We start from the raw sequence: 15,256 nt of genomic DNA on the forward strand, positions 1-15,256 counted from the left end.
CCTATTCAAATTTCTATATCCCAGTTCTTAGTCTGTCCATTACAAACAATGGAATGCACAGGCTAATTTCTTTAATTTCTTTCTATATGATTCTCTCTTTTTTTTTTTTTTTTTTTTTTTTAATTTAATTCTGCTTTTATTTCCAGGTTGGACAGGCTTGATCAGAAAAAGCAGGATAAAGGAGGGGATGGGAGAGCTTGTCACTATCCATCATTGCATGTGAATCTTGGGGAGGGTAGCTGCTTTCTGAAAGTGTTATCTATGTCCCAGTGCTGGAAATTTCTTGGGGTTCTAAGTATATTACACATAAGAGTCTACTTCCTATTTTCCAAATACAGTTTTGAAAGAATGAAATTGAATAAGAAATTTGTGAGTAGCTGACAAATAAAGCCCAAAGTATTTCCAAATGAAATGTGTGAGGAAATACCTTGGAAACAACTTGTTTTGACATTTGTAAAACAAAGCATTTCAATCAATTCAAAAGATGCTTTTGTCTTTGAAAATCTGTCCAAATGGCCAGGGCAGCAGGTGGAAAAAGCCTTTTCTAGATATTTTCTTGCAAGATTTGAATTACCAGACAAACACACTGAAGCATTCGTTTGGATCATGTGAAATCTTCTGGGTTAGTTGCTAATTATGTGCAAGCGTGATATAGCCACAATATTACCTTTCTGAAGGTAACTTTTTTCATTTGACTGAAGTGCAATAAAAAGTTGCAGTACTGTGGAGTGAGGCCACAGGGTCAGACTGAAAAGGAGCAGCTTCTCATTTCAGTATCATAGACACAGGACAGGACCTGCAGGGTGTTGGTGTCTTAAATTCTGTGTCAATAGTAGTGCTCCTTGTTCTTAGATAAATTAAATTGGAGGTGGGAAGATTACTGAGCTATTTTTATTCAGCAGCAGCCTTGGGTATTGTCTGCTGAAATCTGATAATATTTTTAAGCCTCATGGACCTGCTGAGGAGTTGTGGATGATCATTTGGCACAGTGGGTCTTCCTGTCATCTAAATCTGAGTTAAAATTTCAGGGTACAAGTAAGATCTGGAGAAAATCAAGGAGGTGATCTGCTCTGCTGCAGCAGGATCTGTGTGTGTTGTTGTTACAGGTTGAAACTTTACTCAGAGAAGCAATTTCCTTTGGTAGTGGGTCTCTTACTTCAATTTGAAGAGTCCCAAGGTCCTGAAGGCAAGACTAAAACAATCTCTGCTTGTCTCTTACAATATTAAGCCCAGCTTGGAACAGACCTTGATGTCTCCACTGTGTGGTGGAAACACAGTGAAGCAGATGATGGTAGAATCATCATGCAGCATTTTGTCTGGAAGTGTCTTTGAAGAATGCACAAAATTGGTGAGTATTGGGTGATGTGTTTCACATTGTTCAATTCTGCATGATCTGTGCTGGCATTGATTACAGCTGAGGGAAAAAGTGTAGTTGTGCTGACAGCATATAGGACTTTGTGAAGGCTGGCTGGTGTTCTCATCTCTCACCTTGTTCTGTTGTGGAGGCTTTATGGGAAAATGCACCTTTATGGGAAAACACACCTATTAAGCTATAAAGTAACTTCTTCCCAAGGGAAATGTTGCTGTACATGAAGTGAAGCCTAGGGGTTGAGATTTGAGGGAAGGGGGAGTTGAGCCAATGCAATGCCTTTCAGGCTGTGGTATACCCAAGCTGCTGCATGAGAGGGATGGGGACAAGGCTTAAAAATATTAAGTGATTGCAAACTGCAGTCCTTGCTGACATCAGCAGAAAGATTTGCACTGATTTATGGGACACCTTGACCCTTGGCAAGTGGAGCAGCCAAACTATCTGAAGGTTAATGATATGTACAGGAAGGAGATGAAGGACTTGGAGTGTCCTTTGCCCTTCTCTCCTGTAGGTGAATCCAGAGCCCTACATTGACATTTGCCTGTATGACACCTGTGCTTGTGAGTCTGTTGGGGACTGCGCATGTTTCTGTGACGCCGTTGCGGCCTATGCACGTGCCTGCGCACAGAAAGGGGTGGCTGTTCACTGGAGGTCACCAAGTCTGTGCCGTAAGTACAGAAAACATGAGGCAGAACTGGGTGCAAATGTGCAAGGTTTTGGCTCAGACTGATCAGATTTAGCCCTGTTCCCACTGACATAGAGAGAATTTCATGTTAATGGGGCTGGGCTAGCAGCTCTCTCTGACACTCCCATTCCCTGTTCTATTTCTGTACCTGGCAAACCTGTTCCATCCATTAGGGGATGTAGTAGCCTGTGGTACAAAATCTAGATGAAGAAATAGTTTCTGTAATATATATGTACATGTGCATCAATTAAAGTTTGCAGTTTGTGTTGCACTTGCTTTTTATCAAACCTAAAAATTTTTGGTCTAAAGCATGTATTTCATTGTGTGAAAAAAGATGTAAGTGTGAAAAGGTGGTCTGCCCTGACTGTAGTCAAACAATAATAAAACAATAATCTTTATTTAAGAGTGGAAATCTTTATTTTTCTAGATATATGTGGTCCAATTTGTACAATGTTTGGTGCCATAGTTCTGAGAGGCATGGTGGATGTACACTGTGGTTTGACTTTTTTTTTTGCCTCTGATTCTGTGCCTGCATAGCACAAAGCTGTGAGGACTTGAATAAACAGGAATTAGACTATCAGTGTGAATGGAGATATAACAGCTGTGGACCTGCTTGTCCTGTCACATGCCAACACCCCCAGGCTTTAGAGTGTCCTCTGCAGTGTGTGGAAGGATGCCATGTGCACTGTCCTGCAGGTAAGTGCATATTTTGATTTATTTAAACAGCTTTTCTTCTTCTTAACAGGTTCAGTGATGTGTTTTCACCACAATTCCTTACGGCCTGAGGAGGGAGGTGATTGGGCATCTCAGTTTAGGTTTGTGAAATGGGCATGAAGTGGTGCCCAGAAGAGGAGTGTGAACCCCTGCCAGCAAGGATGAGAGAGGATGGGATCAGCTTGATGAGACTGGAGGATTAGGGGCTGTGTAGGAACAGATTGTTGACTCTCTGATTAAAGTAGAGCATGAATTTGTGCTGGAAATTGATAAAATGCTCTGTTCGAGAGCACCTACAGCAGTGAAAGCCATTGCCTTTACCTGCTTATTACCTCCAAGATGCTCCTGAGAGTGCCCAGCTGGCATCCTCCCATGAGCATGAGCTTCCAGATTAACTATTCCAACAACTACCTTGTAGAAAAGGGAAAGAAAAAGTACAAGAAATATGGGACAGGGAGAAGAAAATGAAGAAGGGAAGCAATAAAGTATTTTAAGATCCTGAGTAGCTATTCTGGGCCCTGGTATTTCTGATCAGAACAAGGTAGAGGATAGGAGGACAAATAAATAATATACATGTATAATGGAAAATGCCGTTTTCCCCTGATGTTACTGATACCCTGACATCTTCCATGTGTTGTTCTGAAGATATATTTACCTTCTGTGTGGGTGCTGGCTGTTGAAAGTATACACTGGGTTAGGTGGTTTCAATATCTAAATAAAAGCCATTATGAGGGAAGGAGATAGTTCTCTGTGTCAAATTGACAATGGCCACAACACCAAGCAGAGTATTCAGGAGGTTTGAGCCCACCTCAGAAGCACTGTTTTGTTTTTAACCCCATGATTAGTTTTACAGTTCATGACAACTGGCATCTTTACATTGCTCTGCTGTTTTGAAACAGGGAAAATCCTTGATGAACTGTCCCTGGATTGTGTCAGTCCAGAAGACTGTCCCGTGTGTGCAGTTGGAGGTGACAGGATCCCATATGGAAGGAGAGTGGTTTTGAACAGAGATGATCCACAGCACTGTCAGTCCTGGTATGATGGGGTTGTGCAGGGAACCAGCATCCCTCTTGTGTAGAATGAAGGGTCAGGGATGAAGTACATCCTCATGAACAAGTATATGGATGTAACTTTAAATGTATCACCCAAAAAGAAGCTTGAAAACCATCTTTTATGTCAATACCCCTTCACGGAGAACCCATGGCTGAAGTTTTTCAATGACAGCAGTAGGGATTATACGTTGTCAACTGAATTGAAGCAAGTAAAATCTATAAATTTCTTTCTAAAAAAAGGCCTTTTCCCTGTGTTGGTGGCCCTGCTGGCTTCAGATGTTTAACTTCTTTATGTGCAATGTGTGATTCAATATCAATAAAGCTGTTAGACTCCTTCCATCTGCCAGTGCTAGAAAATTCCTATGTGAGGTGCGAGGTCTGAATGTGCACTCAGTCTAGAACTTGCTGAGATTATTAGCAGTTGGAATTGTGTCCCATTACTGGAAAACCAATTTCCATGAGATATTAAGGTGATACCCATGATCTGATCCTGCATACAGGTGTTTCCAAATAGGATGAAATGAATGGCAGGGAATGTGCACTGCTGTGCACTGTGCAGGATGAGGGCCTTCAGCTGCAATGCAGCAGAGACTCGTTGCATTTTGTTTAATGCCCTGTGGCATATTATGAAAATTTGTCATTCTCTGGATGTCTGGATCATGGATGGATATTTTCACTAGTGACTTATAATGCTGTGAATAAAAGAGAGTTTTCCAGCTTGTAAACTGATCAGATTTCATGGAAACTGAGTTGTAAAACTGCAGCAGCTATTATCACAAACCAGCACTGTACCTCCAAGTGCTCTGAACCTCACAGAAGCTCAAAATAGGTAAAAGCTTACAATTCCTGGTCTCTACTCAGGGCTGGTGTGCAACTGAGCTATAAACCCAGGGCATGAGACTGTTAGGCTCATCAATTAAATACATACTTTTAGACAATATAAAGAGCCCTGAAGAGCAAAAGGTCAAAAAAGAGTCTTCTTAAATGAGTCTCTGTTCTCTAATTTTTTGAATTCTTAATAATAATTTATCTTAAATGTTGATACACTGGCTGCTGCTCAGAAAAGATTTCAGAACATTAGGAAAACTTATCTCACTAGGGAAACATCCTTTTGCATAGCTGTCACCTAATTTAGATGTCTACACCATCTGTACAAACAATAGAAAATATTGCACAAAAATGAATGTCATAGCAAACATCCAAAAGAAATTGGAAACTAGAAGAGTCTTGTTCATACGAGGATTAGAATAATAAATCTGTTGCTGTATGTTAATGGCAAAAGTAGCTGTGCATTCTGCAATTAGGAAGACACTAAAATGAGCTTGTAAAGAACAAAACACTTCTATTAAGAGAACTTAAATGAGGATGCCACATGTAAAAGTATTTTCCTGGAAGTATTTTCCTGGAAAATGGCACCTTCTTCCAGTACTGACACAGGTAGTTTGTACATCCTGGGTTTTCTCTGGCAGTGCAAGCAAGCGTTTTTTTGTGGTTACTCGTTTGTTACTCTTTTTCCTGCTCTGTTCCTTGGACTGTCCAGTAAGATAAGGAGAATATATGGACTAGTTCTGTTCCACCTGCCTGAGTGCAGGCATGTTCTTTTCTCTGAGAAGCGAAGGTTCTCAGGGCTGGAACACCTCCTGTGAGGAAAGGCAGAGAGAGAGATGGGATTGTTCAGGATGGAGAAGAGAAGGGTCTGGGGAGATCTTAATGTAACCTTTAAGTGCTTCAGCCTATGAGGAAGATGGGTACAAAATTTTTAGCAGAGCCATTTGGGGCAGAACAAGGGGTGATGGTTTTAAGCTGAAGGATGTTCAATTTATATGAGACATAAGGAAGAAGTTACCAAAGGGATTGGTAAAACACTGGCACAGGTTGCCCAAAGGAGGTGGTGGATGTCCCATCTCTGGAAATATTTAAGGTCAGTCTGGACATGGCTCTAAGCAACATGATCTAGTTGAAGATGTCTCTACTCATTGTAGGAGAGTTGGACAGGATACACTTAAAAGATTTCTTCCTGCCCAAACCCCTCTGTGATTCTAGGAAGTAAAGAGAAATATGCAGCCAGGAATTAGAAGGGCAGAAGTGTTAAAGCCTTGCTAAAAATGGATGAATTTTAAATGAGTTCATAAAAGGTGGAGGGTGACAGAGGTGAAACGCTCATGGTGGTGCAGAAGGATGAATAGTGGAAAAGATGAATAAGGGAGGGAAAGAAAATTGGGAGCTGAGGTGGAAAGGGCAAAATGTACTACTGGAGGTGAGTAGAAATGGTGAGGAAGACATAGGACTAAAAAGAGATAACATCTGTGGTTGAAATAAAGCATTTAATGTGAGAAACTGAACTGAAGAAGAAATCATGGTAAACAATTGGAAGGTAAAAGAGATAAAAGAAGGAGTGGAGGATGAACATGTGCCAAAGCTGTATCCAAACTAAAATGAAGTCAGGAAAAAACCACCAGGAAAGTAAGGCACTTTAGAGGTAGAAAAAAGATTGTTAATTTCAGTAAGGTTAAAATCTGTGTAAACCTGGCCCCTGCAGAGAGTTTGCTGAGTCATATCAAAGGTAAAACATCTCTCCTACTCTAGGATTTTACATGGTGTTCGCTGCCTGAAGTTTGCCTCATGTTTTGGTTCCTTGTGAAGCAGACCAGATCAGCCAGTTCAGTACACCAGTGGCCTGTAGGTTGCTGTACTGCTGATACTCAGCCGTTCCTAAACAGTTTCCAGACACAGATTTTAACCCCTTCTGCCAAAGACTGTTCTTAGGAGTTTCTTCTGACAAACACACTGTAGTTGGTCACGTTTCCTGGATCTAAACAAACATCCATGAATGCAGGGGATTTAGGTGTACAATATCATGTGGAAAGTTGAGAGGAATTGGGGTGGGGGGAAAAACCATTCACATCATGTTTTGGTTTCATTGTGGTTTTGAGATGTTTGGTTTTATAATGTGTGGATGACTTGTGTGGATGACTTGTTGTTATAAGCACTGCTTTTTACAGTTAAATTTGATGTTTTTCTGATTTGATGATTTTTGTAGTCTGTGTGAAGGAAAGAACTTAACTTGTGTGGACTGTGAGCCCATGGAGGACATCCAAACTCTGACAACACCTATTCCAGAGGAGGACATTGAACTACCAGCCAGTGCATACTCATGCAGCAAGATGATGGACTTGGCCTTCCTGATTGATGGCTCCAATAAACTCTCAGAGGATGACTTTGAACAGCTGAAGACTTTCATAATTGGTGTGATGAAAAAACTCCACATCTCCCAGAAAAAAATCCGAGTGTCAATTCTGGTGTATAGGGCTGGTCCCACCATCTATCTTAATCTTAAAGATATCAAAACAAACTCCCAGATGAGAAGAATTGTCCAGAACATAAAATACACAGGTGATAAAGAAGCATCTGCCTATGAAGTCTTTAAATACACTGCATTGCATGTGTTTGGAAAAGCAGAGAGGACCAATGCTGCCAAAATTGCAGTGATATTTATAGCAAGCAGGTCTCAAAAAAAAATCCGTGACATGCTTGGGTTTTTGAAGAATAGAGACATCACAGTAATACCCGTGGGGATTGGGCCACATATCAATGAGGAGCAAGTCAAATTCATGGCAAAAATGTTTCCAGGTAGCAGAGCCTTCCTAGTGAGCAATGTGTTGGAGCTAATGGATCATAGAGATTTCCTCATTGATCACCTGTGTGATCTGGGACCTCAAGAAAGTCTTCTGTTACCAGCTACAGCTGCTCCAGCCATGTCCAGTGTCATATTTCCCCCTTTGGGACTTACAACCTCACCACCTCTTTCAGAAAAGTCCCATCCCAACAGGCTGGATATTGCTTTTATTGTGGAAGGATCTGACAATGTTGGGGAGGAAAACTTCAATAAAGTCAAGAAATTCATTGAGAAGGTTGTCACAGGAATGAACGTGGGACAGGAAAATATTCATGTTACAGTCATGCAGTATTCAGAGACTGTCAGTCTGGAGTATTCCTTTAGGGAAATACAGTCAAAGGAAAATATTATCGAGAAAGTGAGGAGTATACCCTACCAGGGAGGGAGGGCTACCAACACTGGCAGTGCCCTTGATTATATTTCCAAACATACATTTACATCAGTGAATGGGGGCAGGCAAGATGTTCCTCACTTGGTATATATGGTGTCATCCAGTCCTTCCACTGATGTTATTACACGACCTCCGAGGAGCATAAATGTTATTCCCATAGGCATAACCCCCAGTGCTAATATCCAAGAGCTCAGAAAGATCAGTCAGCCTAATGACCCAATTATCTTGGATAGTTACAACAGTCTTATTGAAGAGGCACCTGAATTAGTGCTGCAGTCGTGCTGCACTCATGGGATGAGATTTTGGACTGAAATTACAGGTAAGATGGGAATAATTTTCTGTGTGATTTCTTCTTTCTTCTGTTGGGTCTCCTCTGTTTACCCTGTGCATCACTGAAATTTGAAGGGTTCCCTTATCTGGTTTGGTGTCTTGCTCTCATATTCCATGTTTTTTGTTTATTTTTGTTTTGTTGTTGGTTTGGGTTGAGTTTTTTTGTTGTTGTCATCTGCTGTTTGTTTTTTGTTTTAGTCCACTGAGAGTAAAACAGAATCAGTAGAACAGCAGGAATTGAAATATCCATGTATCCCACTATATGAATATGATAGGAATCTCAGGGCTTTCATTCAAGGGACATCACTAATTGCTTCAAATGGTCATTATCCTGTTCTGTTTTCCCAAAATGCAACTGTACCTACCCTTTCTCCTTCTACCACACTAGCAGATATTAATTTTTGTTATTATATATAAAATAACTTTTTTCCCCTCCCCTCTCACCCTCAAGAGTTGTGCAACAAACCCATGGACATCATGTTTCTTCTGGATGGAAGTTTGAATATTGGAGCATCAGAGTTTGAGGAAATGAAAAGCTTTGTGCGGGCATTTATTGAAAGTGTTGTGATTGGTATGTATCTGCCTTTCAGCTAAAACACAGAAATATGTTTTGTAAAACAAAAGAATTTGCTTGTAGGCTCATTGGAGGTTTTTCAATTCTTAATTTTAAATTGCTCATTCTAATCCCTCAAAGCACTGACTGCCCAATGTTTATTTCCAGAACACTTGTGGGATGGCTGACGCTTTCTGGGTGTGCTAAGCTCACTGTGCTTGTAGAGTGTATAATGATAGGGGAGTACACCTCTGGTCAGGCCATTCCTTATCTTTCATTATCAGTGCAACTCCCCTGGCAGAATGCATTGTATCCTGCACATACATGAAGGGATCATGTAGCACAGGGAACAGTTTAAGACATTGTATCAGTTGTTCCAAGTTCATCTGCGTCCTGTGTTTTCCCAGTTGTATTTAACAAACATGGTTTTGTTTGTTTTTTTTTAGTCTGAATTATATTTTTTTGATCCAGCATTAAACCATTTCCATGGAGCAACTGCTGTTATTGGTAGTGTTCATATATATATGTCTTACAAAGCATTGATAAAGACTCATTGTGCTCTATACATAAATACCTTCAGTAGGAGACCATGAAGAGAAGTATAGGCAATCACTATAGACAACATTTTGCCTGGTTTAATTTTGCAAATCTGGTATTTCAAACTGTCTATATAAATGCTCTGTTAATAGTTTTATTTGTACTTCTTACATAATGTATAATCAGGATGTTAGAGAGGACAATAATTTGGAGTTTATTTTCATTCCCCTTCACAGGTCAAGCTCCCTGGATTCACTTTGTTCCATGCACATCACTCCAGTGCTGTATGAGAGAGGGAATTGTGCATGAAATAATCCAGGGAGCTTGGCCCATCTGACAAATGGAGCATCAATCTACTGCTTGTGCAAAACAAGGTGTATGTTAAAAGAAAAAAAAAAAAAAAAGAGGGGTTTAGATAATTTTAAAATGGAAAAGAAATAATCCTGAATGGAGATCAAGGAAACAAAATTCTCCAGTTACTGTCATATTGATCTGGGCTAAAATACTGCATGCTGACTCCTGATAGAAAAGCAACTGTTTCCAGCAGTACTTGGATGTTTTTTCATCAGGGAATAGTTCAGTTTTGTCTTTTCACACTCTGATGGAAAACCATTGTCCGGTTGTGCCTAATGTAAATCACAATGCCAACGTTTCTTTAGATTTATTTTAAGACATTCACAAGCGCTGCCTAAAGTGTTTATTTTCTGCTTCAGGCAATTCTTCAATTCATGTATCAGTTCTTCAGTATGCCAGGGAAAATAATCTAGAAATTTCATGGAACATGCCTCAAGAGACCGACAGGCTTGTAGAGATGGTGCAGTCTATTCAACAAAGGGAGCAAGGTCCTACCAGATTAGGTGAGTGATATTGTGAACATTAGTGTTTAAACAAGGGGAGGAACAAAACCACATGGAATGCTAAATACAGGCTGGCTACAAGCACCAATTTATGTCATTGTGGTGGCATTTCCTGTTAAGGTTCAACCTCTTGTTATTGTTCAGTTTTCTCTATTAAAATGTATTTGTAGGTTACACAAATTGTGGTTTGTCTTTAATGTATTCTGGAAAGAAGCTTTGAAGTAATGCTCAGAGTATTTTTCAAGCAAGCAAAGCATAATGAAGAAGTAAGGACATTGATCATTTACCTTTCACTGCTGGTTAGTTGATTAGACATTTAGGAGCAGAGCTGCTCATACTGGCTTCATGAGCTGCCCTTACCAGATGTTTGTGCTGAGGCAGTGTAACTCATCTGGTTGAAAAATAGCAAAACAAGAGTTATATTCTGTGTAGTTCACTTCCTTTACCCAAGTTGCCATGCTGGTTCCGCAGGGACTTGGGCTGACACAAGACTGGGGATGGTGCCAGGGAGCAGAGAACAAGGATTGCTTAAGGCAACACCTCAGCTGAAGAGTTACTTGTGAAATACTATCCTCTGTTCCAGACAGACAGGTCCACTTCCATTTTCATGTGCGAAAACATCAGCTTTCCCACTGGTCTGTGGAAACTTGGTGCACACACAAATATCAGTTGCAGGGTTCAGCAAAAAATTGTTCTACTACAGCATCTTACACCAGCTACCCTGAGAATTTTGTTCTTCTGGATTGGAACCACATTTACTCTGGCAGCCACCTAGCATCAGGGTCCTTTAAGGGTTGAGGAATATGCAGATTTTTGGAGTCTTTGGACTATAGTTATTTCTACAGAAAAGTGTGAAATAAAACCTGACTTCCATAGTTCACAGGAGGATTAGCTCTGATTGCTTTCTCAACCTGGAGAAATAAAAACACCAGATGGCTGATGAGACTTCTACAGGCTCATTGTGGGATGAATTGTTGCATACAAATAGATAAGTTTTGTGAAGCCTTCCATGTAATGTGTAGAGGAAGCCTCATGGAACTGCAGGATAAACAGAGCAAACACAGCCTTTGGGAAATGAAATGGGAGAGGCAGCCACATGACATCCTCATTAGTGATTTGTTTATGTCTCATTGGAAAATGCTCAGAGACAGTGATCGAGGATGTGGTATAATGAATGAAAGTGAAATAGAGTAGAAGTAGTTCCTTTCAAATGAAGTCATGAAAATGTGGTGCTGTGTTGCACCTTGTGATGTGTATGAACGTCGCTGGCTGTGCAGGAGACAGCATTCCCAGGAAGTGCATGGTCACTCAGGCCCTTCTGTCTGTGCTCGGGCCTCTGGAAATGCAGAGGCTGCTTGACAAATGTAGATGGCCCAGTTTGGATGCTGCATTTTCTTAGGAGATCTTTTCTAACCTTTGCTTGGTCTGAATTTAGCCATCAAAAAATATCATTGCTATCAGACCAGAGCTGTTGCTTTTTATTTGCACTGGCTGCCTGATGGTAGAAGAACAATTGAGTGAAATCTTTATTCCCTCTTTGTTGATCCAAACTGTGCTTTTTTGGTCCAAAAAGCTCTATGTGCAGAGGGCAATTGTTGCTACCACTGCAAAAATCTTACTGTAGAAAGCATTCCCTTTTCTGCATTATTTAGCCATAAGGAAACTCCAGGAGAGATTTTAGTAAAAAGAAATAATGAAAAACTACTGAGTATGTAAGGGCATAAAAAGAACAAGAAAGAGCAGCTTATACCACAAATCTTTCCCATGCTTGTGCAGTGGGGCCATTCAATAACATCAGGCGAATCTTGGCTCAAATAACCTATCAAGAAGCACCTGTGGGGCTATTCAGATGTCATGAAATAGTGTACAACTTCACATAAGAAACAACAAAAAAAAAAAAAAGGAAACTAACTAAATGCAAAAGCAATGTGTGCAAGATAACTGAGAATCACGTAAATGTGTCTCTGTTCACCATTTGTGGCTGTTTTGGAGAGTCACAGGGAGCAGATTGAGCAATCCCTACAGTAAATACTGTTTAACACTTTACAAAAACATTATTTTGCTTCCTTATAGCCCTTGTAAAAGTTGCTCTTTTAGGCTGACATTTTCCTGCCTCAGCCTCAAATTTTGGAGGAAGTATGTTCTATGTGCTGTATAAAAGCATCTTTAGGGAAAGAAATATTTCCCCCCTCCAAGGAAAAAACCCAAACCTTAAATTTATATTCTTCCTCCAACTTTCCATCATTATTAATATATTTGATTAGTAGCATTCAGCTTTGCTGTCAGGATTCAGAAGGTATGAATGTCTTTCTCCTAAACCTCCCCTCTGGTTTTGGAAGCAAAGGCTCCCCATTGTGACTGTGTTCACAGGGGTCTTAGGTTGAGGGAAGAGACGAGGATTTGACTTCATGTTTCAGAAGGCTTGATTTATTATTTTATTATATATATTACATTAAAACTATACTAAAAGAATAGAAGAAAGGATTTCATCAGAAGGCTAGCTAAGAATAGAATAAGAAGGAATGATAACAAAGGCCCGTGGCTTGGACTCTCTGTCCGAACCAGCTGGGCTGGGATTGGCCATTAATTACAAACATCCAACCAAAGTGGGCCAATCAAAGATCCACTTGTTGCATTCCGCAGCAGCCGATAATCAATGTTTATATTTTGTTCCTGAGGCTCTCAGCTTCTCAGGAGGAAAAATCCTAAGGAAAGGATTTTTCATAAAAGATGAAACGACACCCCATAACACTTTTCCTTATTCATGTCTCTCCCCAAATGTTGCACTCTATATTGAATTTCCAAAATCTTGCCCCCTGTCACCCAAGGCCAGCAGCTGTCCTGATCAGAGGGCTCCCACCCACCGACAGAGGCCTTCACTTGTTCCCCGCAAATATTGCTGAACTGTTGGTGCCAGCTCCTTTTTGAAGCCATTTTTAGGTACCACTAATATCTTCCCCAAGCTGTTTTAATTGACTGCCCTTCAGGGGATTTTTTTGTTTGCTTTTTTTTTTCTAGTTCATTTTTTACAAGGTTTGTGATTAAATGAGCTTCTGGTGGAGTCTGGCTTCATCAGAAGCCCTTGGTGGTAAGAGAAAGGCAGGATTTGTGACCTGTAGCGGAGATGTTTTTGGGGCCTGTCCAGTTCAGTGGTGTGGGACTGATAGATTTATGCTGTTCATGAAAAGTTCAGCACACGTTAATTAATGTGTGATAATGCCAAAATGTCAATATTCATGTGCCAAGAACTGACCACTTAAAGCACTGTGGGATCAGTTTTCAATATGTTGAAATTTCTTTCAATATGAAAATAATCTGCTATTTTCAGTGAAAAATCCTGATTCAGTGCCAAGTGAAGAGCCTAAATTAAGATACAAAGACCAGCTTCAGGATTATGGACCTGGTCTAGTGGGAGGTCCATGCTCATGGCAGGGGGTTGGAATGAAATAATCTTTAAGGTCCCTTCCATCCCAAACCATTCTGTGATTTTATGATTCTATGATTTTATCATTGTAGAGAATTGTTCCTGGTTAGACAAGTCCTTGGTTAACTAGTTGCAGTCTGGAATACTTACACCATCCAGACAGTGTTGGCTGCTTCTGTATCAGTTCCAGTTCTGAGGGACCATTCCTATTTCATTCCTTTCCCAGACTGCTTTCAGGATTTGTGGGAGATTAAAATCTCTTTTGGTACTTTTTTTTGGTCATGTTTCAGAAATGTTAGAAAAAACACTGAGACCACTTAAGGCACAGATTATGAGTTCCCAGCAAGAACCTCCATCTAATTGAAATCCCTTGTCTGTCACAACTATACAGACCCAAAGAAAATAATTGCAAATGTTTCTGTTAGGAAGTTTTTTGCTTTCCCTGAGGCATCCACCAAAACATTAAATGTCTGCATGTTCAGATTGGCTAATTGTGAGGTGAATCTTCATTTTTATTTCTTTGATATATTTTAAATATTTCTAGGGCACCTTGTGCTCATTCAGTTAGTTCCATGATGTCCATGATTGCTCCCAATCCAATATTTGTGATTCAGATTAACATGCCTTTTTACACATTTTAACTCTTCCATCCAAATCATTAATGAAACTATTTAATAAGGTAGAATCTAGTGTAATTCCCTGTAGACTCATAGTAAACACCTCCAAACCTATTCAACAGATTGTCGTTTGTCCTTAAAACTTGTTTATGTCTGTTTAGTCCAGAGGCAGGAGCCTCTGTGTGAACCATTCTGAGTTGTAACTTCAGAATACAAGTCTAAATTTAAAATTTATCAGGTGTCAAGTCAACCAGGAAATGGCTCTTAATCCTTTTCTGACTGTCAGAATTTCAGCATCAAATGTTCATAGTCATTATTTAATGATTATTCCAAACATGAGCACTGAAGGACAGGGAGAAGATGCTGTTCTGTGCTTGGATTGATTGGTCTGTCCTTTCTAAAGAAGCCTGTATGGTTCAATTGGATTTTTGCTTTCCCTTTTTATTTATTTGCATTTTTCCCTGGATATGCCTAGTGAGTGGCAGTCATATCCTACTGACTGAGCTGGAAGGCTGCTGGGGGCTCACCACTTTTGGTGGGCTGAAGGAAGGGCTAAAATGAGAGAAAACAACTGGGGATAGAGGCATATGTTCCTGCCCATGGCAGAGGAGCTGGAACTGGATGATCTCTAAGGTCTCTTCCAACCCAAACCATTCTGAGATTGTCTTTATGTTTTCATGCTGTGAAAACTCTTTACAGTTTTAATAAAGCCATGTGCATGGTGTTGTTTAATTCAGTGTAAATACTCATATTTGCTTTACTGATATGAAAATGTCAGATCTTTGTTGTGTTGCAGTCTCTCAGTAGGGAAATGTTGAAATTGGTTGATTTTAGCTATGAGTAGTTTTTATTGTGGCCTCTGAGGGATTTGATATTTCCCTCTGTGGTGATATGGAGAGACGAAGAGTTGAGAAGTGACAGCTTCCAACTTGGGATATGATGTCTTTCTGAATCCCTCTAGCAGGACGAAAGCGTTCATTTGATGATGTCTTCAGACACCTGGCTCTTTTCTCCAGCACTGGCTTAAAAATAAAGGGAGAAGTCCAAAGAG

General features: G+C 40.2%; 1 protein-coding gene across 2 annotated transcripts in view; it reads left to right on the plus strand.

The window, feature by feature from the left end:
* VWF (von Willebrand factor) overlaps window positions 1-15,256 on the plus strand; it is a 145,972-nt gene that overhangs the window by 85,150 nt on the left and 45,566 nt on the right. For both annotated transcript variants that reach the window (XM_059471892.1, XM_059471895.1), the window contains exons 24-30: window positions 1,229-1,348; window positions 1,881-2,037; window positions 2,592-2,750; window positions 3,668-3,803; window positions 6,861-8,206; window positions 8,669-8,788; window positions 10,021-10,164. In XM_059471892.1, the coding sequence (XP_059327875.1) occupies window positions 1,229-1,348; window positions 1,881-2,037; window positions 2,592-2,750; window positions 3,668-3,803; window positions 6,861-8,206; window positions 8,669-8,788; window positions 10,021-10,164 (2,182 nt within the window). The remainder of the gene's footprint in view (window positions 1-1,228; window positions 1,349-1,880; window positions 2,038-2,591; window positions 2,751-3,667; window positions 3,804-6,860; window positions 8,207-8,668; window positions 8,789-10,020; window positions 10,165-15,256) is intronic.

Source organism: Ammospiza nelsoni, chromosome 5 (genome assembly GCF_027579445.1).
Source record: "Ammospiza nelsoni isolate bAmmNel1 chromosome 5, bAmmNel1.pri, whole genome shotgun sequence".
Lineage (NCBI taxonomy): Eukaryota > Metazoa > Chordata > Aves > Passeriformes > Passerellidae > Ammospiza > Ammospiza nelsoni.